Source organism: Macaca thibetana, chromosome 8 (genome assembly GCF_024542745.1).
Source record: "Macaca thibetana thibetana isolate TM-01 chromosome 8, ASM2454274v1, whole genome shotgun sequence".
In the NCBI taxonomy this organism is placed as follows: Eukaryota; Metazoa; Chordata; class Mammalia; order Primates; family Cercopithecidae; genus Macaca; species Macaca thibetana.
The window spans coordinates 101,345,735-101,369,291 of NC_065585.1; the positions used below are offsets into that span (position 1 = coordinate 101,345,735).

The following is a 23,557-nucleotide window of genomic DNA, read 5'->3' on the forward strand; positions in this document are numbered from 1 at the left end:
GTCTTCTTTTTAGCCGTGCTCCCACCGCATCATGTTCTTGTCTTGGTATTCTTATCCTTTAAAAATTAATGGGGAATGTGAGTGTACTTAATGCCATTGAACTTCCACTTAGAAATGGTTAAAATTTTAAGTTTTATGTTACATATAGTTTACCATTGTTTTTTTAAAATGCTAATAATATAAAATTTATTTTTAATGAATGTAATTGGTGCTTTAATTTTTTCTTGTTTGTCTAGGTCTAAATGTCAGTTTTTGTCTAGGACTAAATAAATGCTTTGCAGCTATTCCCATACAAACATAGCATTAACTGAACAGCTGTTCACATACAATGGCTCAGTCATGGCCTAGAGTAATTGGCTCATCATACTACCTGAAGTGATGATTTGTGGAAACTAAGAAAATCGGAGATACAATATAAATCACAAGCAGAAAAAAAAAGAGGAAATAAGCTAATTTGTAATTTTAGTAGAGACAACTTGATAAAAGTACTGCTTACTACTAATTTGCCTCTTTATAAAGTTCATCTCCATTTTACAGATGAAGAAACTGAAACGTAGAGTAACTTCCCACAGCCATGCAGCTGATGATGATAGTCTTGAATTGGTTCGAACTAGTGTCTTATAACATAATGCTGACCAGGATTCTTTCATAGTTCTGCCAATTCACTGTGACTTAGAATGTCACTAATTAGTTTTATCCTGTAGGTTCTTAACTTTAAAATAAAGACAATCAGCAGTTTTTAAAAGTAATGATTAATAAAGTCATTTCTTTTGTACATGCTAGTCTCAGAAGAAAGAACTAGAAAATGTAAGACCTTGTAACCTGTCTTTATTTTTTTTTTCCCTTCCTGTGTAGACACTCCTATCCTAAAGCCAGTATCTCTCTTGCGAAAACGTGATGTGAAGAATTCTCCTCTTGAGCCAGATACATCCACACCTTTGAAAAAGAAAAAGGGATGGCCCAAAGGCAAGAGTCGCAAACCAATCCACTGGAAGAAAAGACCTGGTCGAAAACCAGGATTTAAGTTGAGTCGGGAAATCATGCCAGTTTCTACTCAAGCATGCGTCATTGAGCCCGTTGTCCCCATTCCTAAAGCTGGACGTAGACCCAAGATCCAGGAGAGTGAAGAAACTGTTGAGCCAAAAGAAGACATGCCCCTAACCGAGGAGAGGAAGGAGGAGGAGATGCAAGCAGAGGCAGAAGAAGCTGAAGAGGGTGAGGAAGAGGATGCAGCCAGCAGTGAAGTCCCAGTAGCCTCTCCAGCAGACAGCAGCAATAGTCCTGAGACCGAAACTAAGGAGCCCGAGGTGGAGGAGGAAGAAGAGAAGCCCCGTGTCTCAGAGGAGCAGAGGCAGTCAGAGGAGGAGCAGCAGGAATTAGAGGAGCCAGAACCAGAGGAGGAGGAGGATGCAGCTGCAGAGACTGCCCAGAATGATGACCACGATGCTGATGATGAGGATGATGGCCACCTGGAGTCCACAAAGAAAAAGGAGCTGGAGGAACAGCCCACGAGGGAAGATGTCAAGGAGGAGCCTGGTGTTCAAGAGTCTTTTTTAGATGCTAATACGCAGAAGAGTAGGGAAAAGATAAAGGATAAAGAGGAAACTGAGCTGGATTCCGAAGAGGAGCAACCTTCCCATGACACGTCCGTGGTGTCAGAGCAGATGCCTGGGTCTGAGGACGACCATGAAGAAGACTCCCACACTAAGGAAGAGTTAATCGAATTAAAAGAGGAGGAAGAGATTCCTCATAGTGAACTGGATCTGGAAACTGTACAGGCAGTGCAGTCTTTGACTCAAGAAGAAAGCAATGAGCATGAGAGCGCCTACCAGGACTGTGAGGAAACTCTCGCAGCATGTCAGACTCTGCAGAGTTATACCCAGGCTGACGAGGACCCTCAGATGTCCATGGTTGAAGACTGTCATGCATCAGAACATAACAGCCCTATCTCCTCTGTTCAGTCTCACCCCAGCCAGTCAGTCCGTTCAGTCAGCAGTCCCAACGTGCCTGCCCTTGAGAGTGGCTACACCCAGATCAGCCCGGAACAAGGATCCCTGTCCGCACCCTCTATGCAGAACATGGAGACCAGCCCCATGATGGATGTGCCTTCCGTATCAGACCACTCTCAGCAGGTGGTGGACAGCGGCTTCAGTGACCTGGGCAGCATTGAGAGCACCACTGAAAACTATGAGAACCCGAGCAGTTATGACTCCACGATGGGCGGCAGCATCTGTGGGAATAGCTCTTCCCAAAGCAGCTGCTCCTACGGTGGGCTGTCGTCCTCCAGCAGCCTCACCCAGAGCAGCTGTGTGGTCACTCAGCAGATGGCCAGCATGGGCAGCAGCTGCAGCATGATGCAGCAGAGCAGTGTCCAGCCTGCTGCCAACTGCAGCATCAAATCACCTCAGAGCTGTGTGGTGGAGAGGCCTCCCAGTAACCAGCAGCAGCAGCCACCGCCACCACCTCCACAGCAGCCGCAGCCACCGCCGCCACAACCACAACCAGCACCACAGCCTCCACCACCCCAGCAGCAGCCACAGCAGCAGCCGCAGCCTCAGCCCCAGCAGCCTCCACCCCCACCCCCTCCCCAGCAGCAGCCCCCGCTGTCACAGTGTAGTATGAATAACAGTTTCACCCCAGCTCCTATGATCATGGAGATACCAGAATCTGGAAGCACTGGGAACATAAGTATCTATGAGAGGATTCCAGGGGATTTTGGTGCTGGCAGCTACTCTCAACCATCAGCCACCTTCAGCCTAGCCAAGCTGCAGCAGCTGACCAACACCATTATGGACCCTCATGCCATGCCTTATAGCCATTCTCCTGCTGTGACTTCCTATGCAACCAGTGTTTCTCTGTCCAATACAGGACTGGCTCAGCTGGCTCCATCTCATCCCTTAGCTGGGACTCCTCAAGCACAAGCCACCATGACGCCACCCCCAAACTTGGCATCCACTACCATGAACCTCACGTCTCCTCTGCTCCAGTGCAACATGTCTGCCACCAACATTGGCATTCCTCACACGCAGAGATTGCAAGGGCAAATGCCAGTGAAGGGGCACATTTCCATCCGCTCCAAGTCTGCACCACTGCCCTCTGCGGCTGCTCACCAGCAGCAGCTGTATGGCCGCAGCCCGTCGGCAGTTGCCATGCAGGCTGGCCCTCGTGCACTGGCTGTTCAGCGTGGCATGAACATGGGGGTTAATCTGATGCCTACCCCCGCCTATAATGTCAATTCCATGAATATGAACACCTTGAATGCCATGAACAGCTATCGAATGACACAGCCCATGATGAACAGCAGTTACCATAGTAACCCTGCCTACATGAACCAGACAGCACAGTATCCTATGCAGATGCAGATGGGAATGATGGGGAGCCAGGCCTATACCCAGCAGCCTATGCAGCCAAACCCTCATGGGAACATGATGTACACGGGCCCCTCCCATCACAGCTACATGAACGCTGCTGGCGTGCCCAAGCAGTCACTCAATGGACCTTACATGAGAAGATGAGCAAGATGGACTTGCAATCAAAAACTTAAATATATATAAATAAAGGAACCTTTTATACTGACAAACCAGAGAAAAATGGACCTTTTTCCAGTTAAAATATTGCTGTAGATTTAGAGGAATTTTTCTTTGGTTTATTTTATTTTTTAGAAAACCTGATCTTCTCTTTTTTTGGGTTCATTTTGTTCTGGGTTTTGGTTTTCTTCACAATCTTGAACATTTTACAGTAGAACTCATCTAAAAATGGATTTGGGGATGGGGAAACATGCACAAAATCTTTTCATAATTAAAAAGAGCCTTACTTTCTTTACATACCACATGGACAGAATTTGTGTAAAAGTGAATTATCTTTATTTTAAAATGTATGTTTCCCCTCACTGTTTGCAGCTCCCAGTGTTGTCATTTTTAAATGTTATATACATCTCAAGGGTTAACCAGACCCTTTCCTCCAAACCCAACCTTTCATTTCCTACTTCATTCCAGCAGGAGGCACTTAGGGGAGACTTGGACGGGGACATGGAGAACAACCCAAGCTCCTTAAACTTATTATTATTGTTAATATTATTATTATTATTATTAATAAAGTGAGGCAGGAAAATGCTTCTCCTTTTAAAATCCCCTCCACTCCCCACACACACACACCTCTTGAAACCCTTCCCCAAGAATGTTTCTTTATAGACGGACTTCATTGAAATCTTTGTTCTTGAATCAAGTGTAATATAATTTTCTTCTTTTTTAAAATACTCCCACTCAGCACTCAGAGACACAAAAATACTGTAAGTCTCAATTAACAGCAGAATCTCAGAGAAAAGCTGTTTGCAATCCAAATCCAGCCTTTGGAGGAATAGAGATGGTCAATTAACAATCAAAAAGAGGAGATTAACCTCTTGTTTTTTACCACCTGGTGAATCAGCCATAACGCACACACGCCACCTAGCCTCTTGTTTCTAGTATGTACTTTGAAATGCTAACTGAGGGTCTTGATGCTTGAGCCTTTGACTGATAAAACTCAAATAGCAGTCCCCAGTGATTTGCCTCTTAACGTTCTTTCTTAAAATGTTGGTGGATGACTGTACATTTTAGTGATTTGAAAAATAACTGACAAACCATTGACACTGTTTATTTTTATGTTGGAAGAGATGGCGCAGATGCGTGTCAGAAGGGAGATCACAGTGTGAGTTTCATAGCTATTTAAATGATACATACCTCTAGTTTTTGTTTGTCTTTTGAGGTCTTGAGTTCATCCCCTGTGAATCAGAGTGCACAAGCACCTCTCCTGTGAGTGGCTAATGAGAAGAGGGACAGACCGACCACCAGCACAGTAGGGCAGATCTGGACAGCAGGATGTTATAACGCAGGTTCATGTGTTGGCTCCCAACTCCCTTCTGTTTTTCTCTCGTGCAACTAGTTCGCCCATTCTCTTCCTTTTACTTGCTCCAGGGATAGGTAAAAAAAAAAAAATATATATATATATATATGTGTGTGTGTGTGTGTATATATATATATATATATTCCATCATTAGAAGATGGAAACTATTATACCATTTGGTATGTGCAGTCAAATATCCAAAAGGGGGAAGTACTGCTTCAAGAAATATCTGTAAGCATTAAATTCTCTCCTTTATTTGTACATTTTATATAGATAAATTTTTAAAGTACTAATTAGGCATTAACTTTTTTCAAATGCACAGGTTTGTTGGTTTTTTTATACACTTTAATTGATTTTCTCAAGCGTGCTAGGTAGAAACAGGCAGAATTCCACATCTTCCCACTCTCAGCTCTGAGCATGTGCAAGGCTGTGTAGGACCCAGTTTCTCTGTATATACTATTCCAGTTCCCAGTCATCTATGTAGAAAGTGCACTGTGCTGCCCTCGCCCTACATTTTCAGCTGTGTCATTGCTTCCTGGTTGGGGTGGGGACGGGGTGGGTCGGGAGGGAGGTATATTGGGAGGAGGGTGGGTCAAGGCAGAAGGAGAAGCTGTTGAAATGAGGGCCGTGAATTCAGTTTATGTTGGTTTGCGGTTGTGTTTGGTTTTGTTTCTTTAAAAAAAATTCAATCGGGCAGCTCCCTTTTCCACAAGCCTCTTTGTGACTGTAGAACTATTGTAGAAAAAAATGTTCTTTTCTATATTATAAAAGAAATTATCCAACACAGTAATATTGGTACCTGTCATTTTTTCACTTCTGTTTAAAAAAAATGTATTTTTAGCAAGATAACTTGGGTAATCTTCTAAAAAATAAATTTAAAAACTCACTGTTAGTGACTTTGATGCCTTTTAAAATGAGAGCTTTTTCATTTCATTCCATCTTTAAAATTTTTTATCTTTGTTGTAGAATATTAAAAACTATTTTAAGAAAGATAAAAATTCTCTTTAAAGAGATCTCTAGCGTGTGTGAATAGAGCTCCAGATGCCTCTAAAAGCCGCATGTACAAAGGAAGCCACGTCTATCCTGTCTGTTTATATTTGCTTTTCCTGTTTTGTAACCTCTTTGTACTTTGTTCCTGGTGACTTGTAAGCTAAGGGGAAGGGGTGCCTAGATGCCTTTGTATCTCTCCATGTCACGCGCTCCTGGGCCAGCTGGCCTCCCTTCCTCTCCTTGTATGTAATATCTTTTTTCCCCTTTCTAGCAAGTACTTTCAAAAGAACTCTGTACATTTTAACATAAAAAATAAATTATGTTGAGCCATTTTGGATGTCTGTCTTGCATGTGGAGTTTTTCTCCCTTCCCAGAATGTCAGAACTCTTCATTTCTTGTTCTACACCCAGAGACCTATAAACATTAGCCTTTTCATTTCCCTCTCTGTTATAGAAGTACAAGTCCATGGCCTTGCTTTGAAATTCTGGTTTTCATTTATGTCTGTGTTTAAATGCCAACAATATGGATGGGTTTTCCATTTCCAAAGAACATGGCAGAGTAACCCTACTTTGGATTTTGTAGGGGCATTCATATGAAAAGCTTCTAAAGGGATTTTAATTCCCGTCCCCTGGGCCTCCCCCAAAAAAGCAATTGCAATAACAAGTAGCTCCTAGACTTGTGATAAATTGGAGGAATAATTTTTATAGATCTTATTTTACAATGTAACAGTATTTTTAAAGGAAAGCGTTTTTGTTTTTTTTTTTCTCATTTCATTTTACCTAATTGGGTAATCTAGGAAGATTTGTCATTCTCGTTTTGCCAGAATTCAAGGCTCTGAACACTGACTACTTTTTAGTGTTCTCTTTTGGGTTGTGTTTGCCTCTCATCATTTAGAATTGTGGACAGGAGGCAGAGTCCAGAAAATTAGATGGGAAATTGGCCTTAGTTTCTGGCGGTAGGCACTAAGGCAGATTCAAGTTTTAGCGGCCTCCACACTTCCTCGCACACTGAGGAGTTGAGGAACTGTACATGACATTACCTATAGCAGACATTTGTTCTGTATAGTCATGTCATCTCAAAAGGAATGGTTTGTGTCCCTTGATTTCTTGGCTGGCTTACATAACCATTATTTGGACACAGGCTGTGTCACTGTGCTATGCAGTTACTAGTGGATTGTCTTGAAAACATTCTTGCCTTGCTACTGAAAAGTATTGCTTAAAGTAATTTCAACATAAAGCAATTCTGTTTTTTCAGTATAAGAGAATGTAGCCAAAGACCGTATTCTAGACTTTCAAAAAGCATATATGAATATATTTACTATATATTGCATTTAAGTAAAATTTGAATTATATAATCCCATGGAACGAATGAATTGTTCGGAGTAGGGGAGGTGTTCCTATTTCTTTGTTGTCTGTCCACATCCTGCAGAGAGTAGATGGGGGAGGAAAATGAAGTGACACACAGTCAATGTGTGTGATACTGAGAGCCCTAGTCCACCAACCTATTGTCGAACATTCAGAAACTAGAGCACCAGGAATCCCATTCTTTTAAAGCCTTTCTGGGCACTTTAGGTGGTGCTTGGCTTCCTTTGTAGCATGGTGGCACCTGTATGAACTCCCTGAACACCAGAGTCTTGGCAGCCTCACAATTCCAGCTCTTTAGGTGAAAATTATTTCAGCTTATCCAAATCACAGCTCAGGCAGTGTGGTGATTTTCGTCATATTCCTTCCTTTAGTTCATAATGTACAAGATGTGGGTCAATGGTGATGGTAATTGAAAGGAATAGTGAAAGAAACAAAAATTGCTATCTTCGGCAGAACAGAGTATCCAGGATCCTTATGATGAGTGGTGGGGAAAAGGAGCTCTACTTCTTATTGATGTGATATTCAAGAAATCTAAAAATTTGAATGATTCCTGTAAACTCAAAGTATAATTTAGAGTAATATTTTTAGTGTTGGCAAGTGTCTAGAATTCTTTTTTTTTTTTTTTTTTTTCCAAGATGGAGTCTTGCTCTGTCGCTCAGGCTGGAGTGCAGTGGCACGATCTCGGCTCACTGCAGGCTCCGCCTCCTGGATTCATGCCATTCTCCTGCCTCAGCCTCCTGAGTAGCTGTGACTACGGGCGCCTGCCCCCAGGCCCAGCTGATTTTTTTGTGTTTTTAGTAGAGGTGGGGTTTCACCATGTTAACCAGGATGGTCTAGATCTCCTGACCTCATGATCGGCCTCCCAAAGTGCTAGGATTACAGGCATGAGCCACTGCGCCCGGTCGTGTCTGAATTCTTGAGCATGGTCATCCAAGTAAAAGCCTACAGTCCCCAGAACAAAACCCAACCCATTTTTGCTAATAAGTTTCTGTTAGTGGGCAGGATGGGTTTGTTATGTAAATTGATATGATTACGTAACACAACATAGACCCATAGATTTTCTTTCCAGAATGACAGCTACAGATGGGGCTTCATGGAGATTTTTAGCTATGTTAGTAAGGAGCCTACATACTGGTATACCAATTGCATAAAGCCTCAAAAGGGTGGCAGCTGTCATTTTTGCCTAAAATAAGGAAAACTTGAGATATGATGGACTTTGGTTTTTGATGTCTTTTAAAGCCCTAGACAGAGATAGTCATAGGGAATGTTTTCCTGTGGCTATTAACGAACAAACTTTGTGATTGTGAAATACACATTCTTGTTATTTCAAGGAGAAAATGTTCTAACATTTAACTTTTTACTAAATAGACATTTCTGAAAGTCACATTTAAGCCATTTCAAAAAAGAAATAGTGAATGTGTTCTCTGGGATGGTGAGTTCATTTTTAACTGTTCTTAGTTTATACATGCACAAAGATGAGCCAGTAAGGTAAGCATGATGAACCGATGAGCCGGTAAGATAAGCATGATGAACCAACGTCAGCTGTCGCCTCTGCTTCAAGTGCACACCAATGTTTCACTTTAGAGCTGGTGCATTTAATTGGAATTTCTATTAATATGCATTGAAAAATGAACATCTACTTAATGTTGGAAGACATGAGTCATTCAAATCACCTCTCATTAAAATTGGCCTTAAAGAGCTTTTTGAGCCCCAGAATCTTAATATTTTAAAAGTTTTATATAAAACCTTTAAATTGGTATCCTGAGTTTAAAGTCTGTTGTGAACAAAGTAAAGAAAAACGTTCATACACAATTTCCTTGCTAAGACTGAGGCTCTGTCCCATGTACAAGCAAGTTTTACTGGTTTAATTGATGTGTTACATTTAGTAAAATTGCTTGATTTAATTTTTTTCTTTTCTTTCTTTTTTCTTGAGACAGAGTCTGACTCTGTCACCCAGGCTGGAGTGCAGTGGCACTATCACAGCTCACTGCAGCCTCGACCTCTTGGGCTCAAGTGATCCTCCCACCTCAGCCTTTCCAAATGCTATGGTTTTCTTTGTAAATGAAGGTTAATAAAGCAATTGTAGTCAATTACATCAAAATGGTTGAATTTGATCATAGTTTTCCAAAGAAAATGAAAACATTGACAAAGAGACAGTGATTAAGACTTTACTAAAGGCAAGGACTTCTTGCAAAATGGGATGATTACATGTTTTCAAAGAAGTTTGTCTTCCTGTTTAGAGAAAACAGCTAAAATTAACTAGAACTCCTAACCTGACATCCTCAAAGGATGACTGAAAGTTGTAAATCTGAAAGCTGAATAATATGGAATATTGCAAGAACAACTTTAAAGGCCAGGGAAGTAGTTCAATAAAAAGAACAGAGGAATACAAAGCCAAGCAGACCCAAGCCAGCTGCTGCCACTCACCTTTGCTGAGTCACTGCCCGGCGATCTCAGGTTGCAGTGCTGCTTCTATCAGGCGGCTCCCCGCTCCATGGGGTCGGCCTTGCTGCTGGCAGGCTGCTTTCTAAACTGCTTTCCTCTGCAGCCTCAGGTGTCACGCAAAGACATGAAAATGCTCATGCAATAGAGGGACTTGGTTCCCTTACATCTTTTTTAAACCCCTTGTTATTGTGAAAATAAAGCACATACAGAAAAGTCAATAAAACATATGTAGCTGAATGCATTTGTCTAAAGTGAATACCTCTGTACAAATAAATCAGGCTGTAAAATAGAACAGCAGTTCAGTAGTCCCTCCACTGTGGCTCAGAGGGCCCTTCCTAAGCAGAGTCTTCCCTCCCAAGCGGAGATAATCACCACACAGGCTTAGGCGGTAAATCTTTTTCTTGTATCTTACTACCTAGGTGTGCATTATTAAGCATCGTAGCTTTGCTCTATCGTGTTTTGAAGATGACGGAAATGGAATCACACAGTTTGCATCTGTACGATTGTGAGATTTTGTTTATGAGATGTTTGTGAGATTTGTTTATGAAGTTGGATGTTGCTGTAGTTCATTTATTTTAACTACTGTATAATATTCTATTATATGACTACAGAAAATGTGTTTATACATTCTAAAGTTGTCAAATATATAGGTTTCAGTTTGGGTTATTACCAATGATGCTGCTGTGTTTAATCCCACATGCATCTGGTGCACATTTGCAGACATTGCTCATAGGTATGCTCCTAAAAGGGGAATTGCTGGATGATCAGGCAGGTGTAACTCCAGCTGCACCACCTAATGCCAAGCTCAAAAGTAACCATTCAATTTCTTCTTTTTGGCCCCCATCAGCTGTGTATGAGAGTTCTTGTTATTCCACATTCTTGTCAATACTTGATATTTTCAAATATTTCAATTTCTGCCAGTCTGGTGTGTGTGTGTAGTGGAATCTCTGTGATTTTCTTTTGCATTTCTCTGATTACTAATGAGGTTGAGTACCTTTTCATATGCTTATTGGCTATTTGAGGTTCCTCATTTGTGAAGAGTGTGTTTAAGTCTTGTGCCTGGATCGTTATTGAATTGCCTTTTTCTTATTGATTTATAGGAGCACTTCATATACTTTGAATAAGAGTTTTTGGTCAGTTACATATGTTACACATATCTTCTGCCATTCTGGGACTTGCCCTTTCACTTTAAGGATATCTTTTGATGAACATAAGTTTTTAATGTGTTCCAAGTTCAATAATATCTTCCTTTATGGGTAGAGCTTTTTTCTGTGTGGGTTGGGAAATCTTTCCCTACTCTGAGATTATAATGATTTTATCTGATATTCTCTAGTTTCTAACAGCTTCATTATTTTGCTTACATCGTTAAATCTTTAATATATCTGAAATTGATTTTTGTTCATGGTATGAGGTAGGGACCAGTTTCATTTTTTCCTCATATGGAGACACAGTTCTGACAGCATTCATTCTTTCTCCACTGCTCTATGTCAAGTGTCTATATATGCATCAGCCTATTTCTGGACGATTTATTCTGCTTCATTGATCTCTATGTCTATTCTGGCTTGATTACTGTAGCTACAAAATAAATCTTCATATTAAGTAAAGCAAGTCCTCCTCCTAAGTTGTTTTTCTTCTTCAGAAGTGATTGACCCTTCTAGGCTTTGTGCATGTCCACATATTTTTAGAATTAATGTATTAGATTCCTAAATGATCATATTGACATTTTATATTGATTGCATTTATTCTAAAAATCAATTTAATGAAAATTGACAACAGAATTGATTCTTCCATTCATTGAACATAATATATATATATATATTTTGGTCTTACAACACTGGCTCAGTACAGTGTTGAAGTCATTAGAGCAGGCATACCCTTAATCAGATGAAGAACTATCCATTCAATTCCTAGTTTCCTAAGAGTATTTATCATAAAAGGATGTTGAATTTTATCAAACACTTTTTCTGCATTATTGGAAAGGCATGATTTTTCTCTCTCATACACACATGCATTGCATATAATTAAACACAAGATAATTTCATATCAATTCGGAAGGGATAAATGGAATTAAAGTGCTTCAGTGTCTTTCCAATGTCATGATTAATATTACTGAGAAAGATACTTTTTTTGAAAGACACATATTTTAATTTCCAGGGTAATCACTAAAAGAACAGAAACAGTGTGTAACTTCCAAAATAATACAAGGAGAAAATGGAATGATAAAATGTAAAAAATAATCTGAAGGGAACAAAGGAGAGAAAAGACAAAGACATGTAAATAGAAAACCCATTATAAATAGACTTAAACCCAAATATATCAGTAATCAAGTGATTTGTAAATGGACTAAATATTCCAATTAAATGACACAGATGATTAGAAAAAGCTTAAAAATCTTATATGTTGTTTATAAGAGAAACATCAAAAACATAAGAAAAACAAAAGTTAAAAAAATACAAAAACTGAGAGGCGGAGCAAGATGGCCGAATAGGAACAGCTCCAGTCTCCAGCTCCCAGCGCGACTGACACAGAAGACAGGTGATTTCTGCATTGTCAACTGAGGTACTGGGTTCATCTCACTGGGGAGTGCCGGACAATCGGTGCTGGTCAGCTGTTGCAGCCCGACAAGCGAGAGCTGAAGCAGGGTGAGGCATCGCCTCACCTGGGAAGTGCAAGGGGGAAGGGAATCCCTTTTCCTAGCCAGGGGAACTGAGACACACAACACCTGGAAAATCGGGTAACTCCCACCCTAATACTGCGCTTTAAACAAACGGGCACACCAGGAGATTATATCCCACACCTGGCCGGGAGGGTCCCACGCCCATGGAGCCTTATTGCTAGCACAGCAGTCTGCGATCTAACCGCAAGGCAGCCACGAGGCTGGCGGAGGGGCGCCCGCCATTGCTGAGGCTTAAGTAGGTAAACAAAGCCCTGGGAAGATCGAACTGGGTGGAGCTCACAGCAGTTCAAGGAGGCCTGCCAGTCTCTGTAGACTGCACCTCTGGGGACAGGGCACAGCTAAACAACAACAACAACAAAGCAGCAGAAACCTCTGCAGATGCAAGCAACTCTGACAGCTTTGAAGAGAGCGGTGGATCTCCCAACACGGAGGTTGAGATCTGAGAACGGACAGACTGCCTGCTCAAGTGAGTCCCTGACCCCTGAGTAGCCTAACTGGGAGACATCCTCCACTAGGGGCAGACCGACACCCCACACCTCACACGGTGGAGTACACCCCTGAGAGGAAGCTTCCAAAGCAAGAATCAGACAGGTACACTCGCTGTTCAGCAGTATTCTATCTTCTGCAGCCTCTGCTGCTGACACCCAGGCAAACAGGGTCTGGAGTGGAACTCAAGCAATCTCCAACAGACCTACAGCTGAGGGTCCTGACTGTTAGAATGAAAACTAACAAACAGGAAGGACACCCACACCAAAACCCCATCAGTACGTCACCATCATCAAAGACCAGAGGCAGATAAAACCACAAAGATGGGGAAAAAGCAGGGCAGAAAAGCTGGAAATTCAAAAAATAAGAGCGCATCTCCCCCTTCCAAAGCAATGCAGCTCATCGCCAGCAACGGATCAAAGCTGGACGGAGAATGACTTTGAGGAGATGAGAGAAGAAGGCTTCAGTCCATCAAACTTCTCAGAGCTAAAGGAGGAATTACGTACCCAGCGCAAAGAAACTAAAAAGCTTGAAAAAAGAGTGGAAGAATTGATAACCAGAATAATTAATGCAGAGAAGGCCATAAACGAACGGACAGAGATGAAAACCATGACACGAGAAATACGTGACAAATGCACAAGCTTCAGTAACCGACTTGATCAACTGGAAGAAAGAGTATCAGCGATTGAGGATCAAATGAATGAAATGAAGCGAGAAGAGAAATCTAAAGAAAAAAGAAGAAAAAGAAATGAACAAAGCCTGCAAGAAGTATGGGATTATGTAAAAAGACCAAATCTACGTCTGATTGGGGTGCCTGAAAGTGAGGGGGAAAATGGAACCAAGTTGGAAAACATCCTTCAGGATATCATCCAGGAGAACTTCCCCAATCTAGTAGGGCAGGCCAACATTCAAATTCAGGAAATACAGAGAACGCCACAAAGATACTCCTCGAGAAGAGTAACTCCAAGACACATAATTGCCAGATTCACCAAAGTTGAAATGAAGGAAAAAATCTTAAGGGCAGTCAGAGAGAAAGGTCGGGTTACCCACAAAGGGAAGCCCATCAGACTAACAGCAGATCTCTTGGCAGAAACTATACAAGCCAGAAGAGAGTGGGGGCCAATATTCAACATTCTTAAAGAAAAGAATTTTCAACCCAGAATTTCATATCCAGCCAAACTAAGTTTCATAAGTGAAGGAGAAATAAAATCCTTTACAGATAAGCAAAAGCTTAGAGATTTTGTCACCACCAGGCCTGCCTTACAAGAGACCCTGAAGGAAGCACTAAACATGGAAAGGAACAACTGGTACCAGCCATCGCAAAAACATGCCAAAATGTAAAGACCATCAAGGCTAGGAAGAAACTGCATCAAGTAACGAGCAAAATAACCAGTTAATATCATAATGGCAGGATCAAGTTCACACATGACAATATTAACCTTAAATGTAAATGGACTAAATGCTCCAATTAAAACACACAGACTGGCAAACTGGATAAAGAGTCAAGACCCATCAGTCTGCTGTATTCAGGAGACCCATCTCACATGCAGAGACATACATAGGCTCAAAATAAAGGGATGGAGGAAGATCTACCAAGCAAATGGAGAACAAAAAAAAGCAGGGGTTGCAATACTAGTCTCTGATAAAACAGACTTTAAACCATCAAAGATCAAAAGAGACAAAGAAGGCCATTACATAATGGTAAAGGGATCAATTCAACAGGAAGAGCTAACTATCCTAAATATATATGCACCCAATACAGGAGCACCCAGATTCATAAAGCAAGTCCTTAGAGACTTACAAAGAGACTTAGACTCCCATACAATAATAATGGGAGACTTCAACACCCCACTGTCAACATTAGACAGATCAATGAGACAGAAAGTTAACAAGGATATCCAGGAATTGAACTCATCTCTGCAGCAAGCAGACCTAATAGACATCTACAGAACTCTCCACCCCAAATCAACAGAATATACATTCCTCTCAGCACCACATCGCACTTATTCCAAAATTGACCACATAGTTGGAAGTAAAGCACTCCTCAGCAAATGTAAAAGAACAGAAAGTATAACAAACTGTCTCTCAGACCACAGTGCAATCAAACTAGAACTCAGGATTAAGAAACTAAATCAAAACCGCTCAACTACATGGAAACTGAACAACCTGCTCCTGAATGACTACTGGGTACATAACGAAATGAAGGCAGAAATAAAGATGTTCTTTGAAACCAATGAGAACAAAGATACAACATGCCAGGATCTCTGGGACACATTTAAAGCAGTGTGTAGAGGGAAATTTATAGCACCAAATGCCCACAAGAGAAAGCTGGAAAGATCTAAAATTGACACTCTAACATCACAATTAAAAGAACTAAAGAAGCAAGAGCAAACACATTCAAAAGCTAGCAGAAGGCAAGAAATAACTAAGATCAGAGCAGAACTGAAGGAGATAGAGACACAAAAAACCCTCCAAAAAATCAATGAATCCAGGAGTTGGTTTTTTGAAAAGATCAACAAAATTGATAGACCACTAGCAAGACTAATAAAGAAGAAAAGAGAGAAGAATCAAATAGACGCAATAAAAAATGATAAAGGGGATATCACCACTGACCCCACAGAAATACAAACTACCATCAGAGAATACTATAAACACCTCTACGCAAATAAACTAGAAAATCTAGAAGAAATGGATAATTTCCTGGACACTTACACTCTCCCAAGACTAAACCAGGAAAAAGCTGAATCCCTGAATAGACCAATAGTAGGCTCTGAAATTGAGGCAATAATTAATAGCCTACCAACCAAAAAAAGTCCAGGACCAGATGGATTCACAGCTGAATTCTACCAGAGGTACAAGAAGGAGCTGGTACCATTCCTTCTGAAACTATTCCAATCAACAGAAAAAGAGGGAATTCTCCCTAACTCATTTTATGAGGCCAACATCATCCTAGTACCAAAGCCACAGAGACACAACAAAAAAAGAGAATTTTAGACCAATATCCCTGATGAACATTGATGCAAAAATCCTCAATAAAATACTGGCAAACTGGATCCAGCAGCACATCAAAAAGCTTATCCACCATGATCAAGTGGGCTTCATCCCTGGGATGTAAGTCTGGTTCAACATACGAAAGTCAACAAACGTAATCCAGCATATAAACAGAACCAAAGACAAAAACCACATGATTATCTCAATAGATGCAGAAAAGGCCTTTGACAAAATTCAACAGCCCTTCGTGCTAAAAACTCTCAATTTGGTATTGATGGAACGTATCTCAAAATAATAAGAGCTATTTATGACAAACCCACAGCCAATGTCATACTGAATGGGCAAAAACTGGAAAAATTCCCTTTGAAAACTGGCGCAAGACAGGGATGCCCTCTCTCACCACTCCTATTCAACATAGTGTTGGAAGTTCTGGCTAGGGCAATCAGGCAAGAGAAAGAAATAAAGGGTATTCAGTTAGGAAAAGAAGAAGTCAAATTGTCCCTGTTTGCAGATGACATGATTGTATATTTAGAAAACCCCATTGTCTCAGCCCAAAATCTCCTTAAGCTGATAAGAAACTTCAGCAAAGTCTCAGGATACAAAATTAATGTGCAAAAATCACAAGCATTCTTATACACCAGTAACAGACAAACACAGAGCCAAATCATGAATGAACTTCCATTCACAATTGCTTCAAAGAGAATAAAATACCTAGGAATCCAACTTACAAGAGATGTAAAGGACCTCTTCAAGGAGAACTACAAACCACTTCTCAGTGAAATAAAAGAGGACATAAACAAATGGAAGAACATACTATGCTCATCGATAGGAAGAATCAATATCATGAAAATGGCCATACTGCCCAAGGTAATTTATAGATTCAATGCCATCTCCATCAAGCTACCAATGAGTTTCTTCACAGAATTGGAAAAAACTGCTTTAAAGTTCATATGGAACCACAAAAGAGCCCACATCTCCAAGACAATCCTAAGTCAAAAGAACAAAGCTGGAGGCATCACGCTACCTGACTTCGAACTATACTACAAGGCTACAGTAACCAAAACAGCAAGGTACTGGTACCAAAACAGAGATATAGACCAATGGAACAGAACAGAGTCCTCAGAAATAATACCACACATCTACAGCCATCTGATCTTTGACAAAGCTGAGAAAAACAAGAAATGGGGAAAGGATTCCCTATTTAATAAATGGTGCTGGGAAAATTGGCTAGCCATAAGTAGAAAGCTGAAACTGGATCCTTTCCTTACTCCTTATACGAAAATTAATTCAAGATGGATTAGAGACTTAAATGTTAGACCTAATACCATAAAAACCCTAGAAGAAAACCTAGGTAATACCATTCAGGACATAGGCATGGGCAAGGACTTCATGTCTAAAATACCAAAAGCAACGGCAACAAAAACCAAAATTGACAAATGGGATCTAATTAAACTAAAGAGCTTCTGCACAGCAAAAGAAACTACCATCAGAGTGAACAGGCAACCTACAGAATGGGAGAAAAGTTTTGCAATCTACTCATCAGACAAAGGGCTAATATCCAGAACCTACAAAGAACTCAAACAAATTTATAAGAAAAAAACAAACAACCCCATCAAAAAGTGGGCAAAGGATATGAACAGACATTTCTCAAAAGAGGACATTCATACAGCCACCAGACACATGAAAAAATGCTCATCATCACTGGCCATCAGAGAAATGCAAATCAAAACCACAATGAGATACCATCTCACACCAGTTAGAATGGCAATCATTAAAAAGTCAGGAAACAACAGGTGCTGGAGAGGATGTGGAGAAACAGGAACACTTTTACACTGTTGGTGGGATTGTAAACTTGTTCAACCATTATGGAAAACAGTATGGCGATTCCTCAAGGATCTAGAACTAGAAGTACCATATGACCCAGCCATCCCATTACTGGGTATATACCCAAAGGATTATAAATCATGCTGCTATAAAGACACATGCACATGTATGTTTATTGCAGCACGATTCACAATAGCAAAGACTTGGAATCAACCCAAATGTCCATCAGTGACAGACTGGATTAAGAAAATGTGGCACATATACACCATGGACTACTATGCAGCCATAAAAAAGGATGAGTTTGTGTCTTTGGAGGGACATAGATGCAGCTAGAAACCATCATTCTCAGCAAACTATCGCAAAAACAGAAAACCAAACACCGCATGTTCTCATAGGTGGGAACTGAACAATGAGATCACTTGGACTCGGGAAGGGGAACATCACACACCGGGGCCTATCACTGGGAGGGGGGAGGGGGGAGAGATTGCATTAGGAGTTATACCTGATGTAAATGACGAGTTGATGGGTGCTGACGAGTTGATGGGTGCAGCACACCAACATGGCACAAGTATACATATGTAACAAACCTGCACGTTATGCCCATGTACCCCAGAACTTAAAGTATAATAAAAAAAAAAACTATGTTAGGAAATCACTAACAAAAGAAAGCATTAGTATAGGTATATTAATATGAGACAAAATAGAATTTAAGGCAAAAAGGATTACCAAAATAAAGAGGGTTAATAATGGTAAAAGTTTGAATTCATCAGGAAGGTATAAAAATTCTAAATTCATTTGGCCTTATTAATGTGATCCTAAAATATGTAAGTCAAAAATGGGCAAAACTATAATGAGAGAAAAATCATAGAGGGAGTTTTTTTTTTTTTTTTTTTTTAATTAATATACTTGATTTACTAGACCAGTTTTAGGTTCACAGCAAAATTGAGTGGAAAGTACAAAATGTTCCTTGTCCCCACACATGTACAGCCTCCCCGATTATTGGCATCCTCCTCCACAGTGGTACATTTGTTACAATTGATCTACATTATCACCCAAAGTCTATAGTTGATATTAGAGTTCACTCTTCATGTTATACATTCTATGGCTTTTCCCAAATATATGATGACCTCTGTCCATCATCATACAGAATAGTTTGACTCCCCTAAAAATTTTCTGCCCAGTCATCCCTCCCCGCTATTCCTTGGCAACCTCTAATCTTATTCCTGTTTCCATAGATTTGTCTTTTTCAGAATGTCATATAATTGGAGTCATACCACATGTGACCTTTCAGATTGGCTTCTTTCACTTAGTAATAATATGCATCTAAGTTTCTTCCGTGTTTTTTCATGGCCTGACAGCTCATGTCTTTTTAGTGCTAAATAATATTCCATGGTCTGGATGTACCAGTTTATCCATTCATCTACAGAAGGACATCTGGTTCTTGCCAATGCTGGCTATTGTGAACAGAACTGATAAATGTCTGTTTGCAAGTTTTTGTGTGCAGACAAGTTTTGAGTTTATTTGTATGAATACCAAGAAGGACAATTGCTGGATTATATGGTAAGAGAATGTTTAGTTTTGTAAGAAGTTACCAAATTGTCTTCTAATGTGACTGTACTGTTTTGCATTCCCACCAGCAATGAATAAGAGTTCCTGTTGCTCCACATCCTCACCAATATTTGGTGTTGTCAATGTTTTGACAACAGAACTGCTAAAAGAAAGTTCTTTGGTGGCTCATACCTATAATCCCAGCACTTTGGGACGCTGAGGTGGGTGGATCACCGGAGGTCAGGAATTCGAGACCAGCCTGGCCAACATGGTGTAACCCTGTCTCTACTAAAAATACAAAATTAGCCTGGCATGGTGGCACATGCCTGTAATCCCAGCTACTTGGGAGGCTGAGGCAGGAGAATCACTTGAACTCTGGAGGTGGAGGTTGCAGTGAGCTCAGATTGTCCTATTGCACACTAACCTGGGCAACAAGAGCAAAACTCCATCTTAAAAAAAAAAAAAAAAAGATAACTGGAAAATTCCCAGATATTTAGAAATTAAGAAATACTTTTAAATAATTAATGAGCCAAAGAAGACTAGAAATTAGGAAATCTGCCCGGGTGCGGTAGCTCACACCTGTAATCCCAGCACTTTGGGAGGCTGAGGCAGGCGGATCACAAGGTCAAGAGATTGAGACCATCCTGGCCAACATGGTGAAATCCCCTCTCTACTAAAAATTAGCTGGGCGTGGTGGCACACGCCTGTAGTCCCAGTTACTTGGGAGGGTGAGGCAGGAGAAATGTTGGAACCTGGGAGGCGGAGGTTGCAGTGAGCCGAGATCACACCACTGCACTCCAGCCTGGGTGACACAGCAAGACTCCATCTCAAAACAAACAGACAAACAACAACAAAAAAAACTGAAATAAGTATTGATGCAAGGATATTATGTCTGGAATTTGCTTCAAAATAGTCCAGCGTTGGTCTAAATGAAATAGTATTAACAATAAGCTGATAATTGTTGAAATTGGCTAGTGAGTACATGGGGGCTCATGACACTATTCTCTCTACTTTTGAAGATATTGAAAGGCTAAAGAAGTATTTAGAGGGAAATTTATGGCCTTAATGAAAAATGTATGTAGTCAAAAAAGAAAAAAAGAGCCAAAGATGAACGGCCACTGTGCACCCACTAGATTAACGTCAAAAGGATTGAAAATATAAAGTATTGGCTGGGCTTGGTGGCTCACACCTATAATCCCAGCACTTTGGGAGGTGGAGGAAGGTGGATCACTTGAGGTCAGGAGTTTGAGACAAGCCTGACCAACATGGTGAAACCCTATCTCTCCTAAAAATACAAAAATTAGCCAGGCATGGTGGTGCACACCTGTAATCCCAGCTACTTGGGAGGCTAAGGTGGGAGAATTGCCTGAACCCGGGAGGTGGAGGTTGCAGTGAGCCGAGATGGCACCACTGCATTATTCCAGCCTAAGCAACAGAGAGAAACTCCGTCTCAAAAAGAAAAGAAAAAAAAAATAAAGTATTAATGAGAATGTGAAGCAACTTATAAACTACTATGGGAGTATAAGTTAGTTTAACTACTTTTGAAAGCTTCTTGGCATTATCTGGTACAGTTGAAGCTATGCCTGTTCCGTCCCCCAGCAATTCCACTGTAAGTTACAAACTTAGAGAAATTTAAGTCCATGTGTCTCAGGGTACATGTACAAGAATGTTCACAACAGCATAATTTGTAGTGGCCCAAAACAGTCCACATACCATCACTATAGAATGGTTATTTGCAGTATGTACATGCCAAATTCTACATGCCAATGAAATTGAAAGAACTACAGTTAAATGCAGTGAATGAATCTGAAGTATAATGTGCAAAAGAAGCCAAAAAAAGAATACCTAGGACACCAAAAAACACAATCCATTAAAGAAAAAAAAACTGATAAATTGAATTTCATTGAAACAAAACAAAACAAAACTCCTGCTCTTTGAAAGACACCATTAAAAAATGAAAAGTTTGGCCACAGGGTGGGAGATATGCATATTTACAATATGTATATCTGACAAAGGACTGGTGTCCAATATGTAAAGAACTCTTTCAACTTGGTAATATAAACAACCTAATTTTAAAAAATGGGTAGGAGATTTGAACAGACACTTTACCAAAGAAGATATATGAATGACCAATATGTGAAAAGATGTTTAGTATTATTAGTCAGTAAGGAAATACAAATTACAACTGCAGCGAGATACTGTTTCCCACAATTAGAATGGAAAAGACTAAAAAGTGACCATGTTAAGTGTTGGTCAGGACATGGAGAAATTTGTACTCTCATGTATCACTGATGGGAGTGTAAGAGAGTAAACCACATTGAAAAGCAGCACTATGGCCATTTCTTAAAAAGTTAAACATACACTTCCCACATCCGTCCCAGCAGGTCCACTCCTAGGTATTTACCCGAGAGAAACAGAAGCACATGTTCCCCCAAAGACTTCTACACAAATGTCTGTAGCAGCTTGAGTCACAAATGACCAACACTGGGAAGAACCCAGATGTCCATTAGCTGTTGAGTAGACACACATGGCATAGCCATACAATGGAACAGTAACTGTCCAATAAAGGACATACACAACAATATGAGTGAATCCCAAAACGCTTTGCTGAGCAAAAGAAGCCAGATTCAAAGAGTACTTTCTATATCATTCAGTTTATGTAAAACTTTAGAAAAGGCAAAACTGCTGGGCGTGCCTGTACTCCCAGCAACTTGGGAGGCTGAGGAACGAGAATCACTTGAACACTGGAGGTGGAGGTTGCAGTGAGCTAAGACTGTGCCACTGCACTCCAGCACGGGGAGCAAAGTGAGACTCTATCTCAAAAAAAAAAAAAAAAAAAAAAAGAAAGAAAAGACAAAACTGACCTACGGTGACGGAGAGCAGAGCAGGGGTTGCTGGGCATTGGGGGAGAGATTAACTGCAAAGGGCACAGGAAATTTCCGGGGCAATGGAAATGTTCTGTATCTAGATGACATCTAGCAAACTGCACACAAAAATGGATACATTTTACTGTGTATAAATTATACCTAATCAAATTTAATTTTTTAAAAAATAAGTGATATTCATACACCCCAGTAGCATTATTCATAATACCCCAAAGATGGAAACAACCCAAATATTCATGAACAGATGAATGGATGAACAGATGTGGTCTATTCACACCACGGGATATGACTCACCCTTTAAGAGGAAGGGGTTGCTGCACACCCTGCACCGCAGATGCACCTTGAGGGTGCGACACAGAATGAAAAGGCCAGTCACAAAGGGACGGATCCCATGTAGATGAGGCATCTCCAGAGCCCTGCCTGGTGGTCACGCCATCCGCCTGCAGGCCCCTGGATGGCCCACTAAACACCTGTGCCAGCCGCTGAGTGTTGGGTGGCTCCTATGCAGTTTTACAGTGGCAGTCACTAAGTCATTGGAAACACCTTGACAGGGCGAGGGGACATGTGGGGGGATTTTGAGTGGAGGATTGTTATCATCTGTCCTACACCTGCTGTGCTGTGGAGGACCAGGGTGGAAACGTGGGGAACAGCAAAGAGGCTACTGCGGTGGCCTGGCTGAGACTTGATGGTGGCTGGGACAGGGAAACCATGATGGAGGTGAAGGGAAGGTCAGGGCTCGGGTTATATTTTGGGTATAATACCAGTGCAATACCAAGTTAAAGAGTTTGCATTTGGGTGGGTGGGCAGGTAAGAGATGGCAGCTGAAGGGCAATTGCAGGTTTGGGGGGAAGATGGGGTCAAGATCTGAGACAACCTTTGAGGCAGTGGTGAGGGTGGAGTGGAGTGAGGTGGGGCAGGAGTCTGAGACCGACAGCCTGGAAGAAAGCCTGGCAGTGGCCAGGAGACTACGCCTGTATGGACTGGGTGACCCAGGAGAGCCACGTCGAAGGGTGAGTGCATGAAGCCATGGGCTACCACCAACACCTTAGCACAAAATTGGCACTGGGTCAGTCATGTGAACTTAAGGGAAATAGGCAAAGAATGGATGCATTTTAATGGGTGCAGATAAGGGAGAAAGGTCTTAACTTGGGGCTCTGGGTGATAAATAGGATTATGGGGGGAGGGTGGAGGCTGAGGGGCATGGACAGCAGGAGAGACCTGGATATCTCCAAGTCAGGGAAGCGGGACAAGATGGAAGGGAAGGAAAATCTCCTACGAGCCTGTGCTAACAAGAGAGTGTGGTCCCAGCATAAAGACAGACATATAGACCAATGGAACAGAAAAAAGAGATCAGAACTAAACCCTCGTGTGAAGACGGGCAACTGATTCTCAACAAGGATGCCAAAGCCATTCAGTAGGGAAATGACAGACTTTTCTTTTTTTTTTTTTTTTGAGACGGAGTCTCG

At 41.0% G+C, this 23,557-nt stretch overlaps 2 protein-coding genes across 5 annotated transcripts in view; one reads left to right on the top strand and one right to left on the bottom strand.

Moving 5' to 3' along the window:
• Window positions 1-6,208, top strand: part of KAT6A (lysine acetyltransferase 6A) — a 122,796-nt gene extending 116,588 nt beyond the window's left edge. For all 4 annotated transcript variants that reach the window (XM_050800351.1, XM_050800350.1, XM_050800353.1 and 1 more), the window contains one exon: window positions 856-6,208. In XM_050800351.1, the coding sequence (XP_050656308.1) occupies window positions 856-3,515 (2,660 nt within the window). In that variant the 3' untranslated portion in view covers window positions 3,516-6,208. The remainder of the gene's footprint in view (window positions 1-855) is intronic.
• POLB (DNA polymerase beta) overlaps window positions 1-23,557 on the bottom strand; it is a 679,334-nt gene that overhangs the window by 449,864 nt on the left and 205,913 nt on the right. The window lies entirely within an intron of this gene.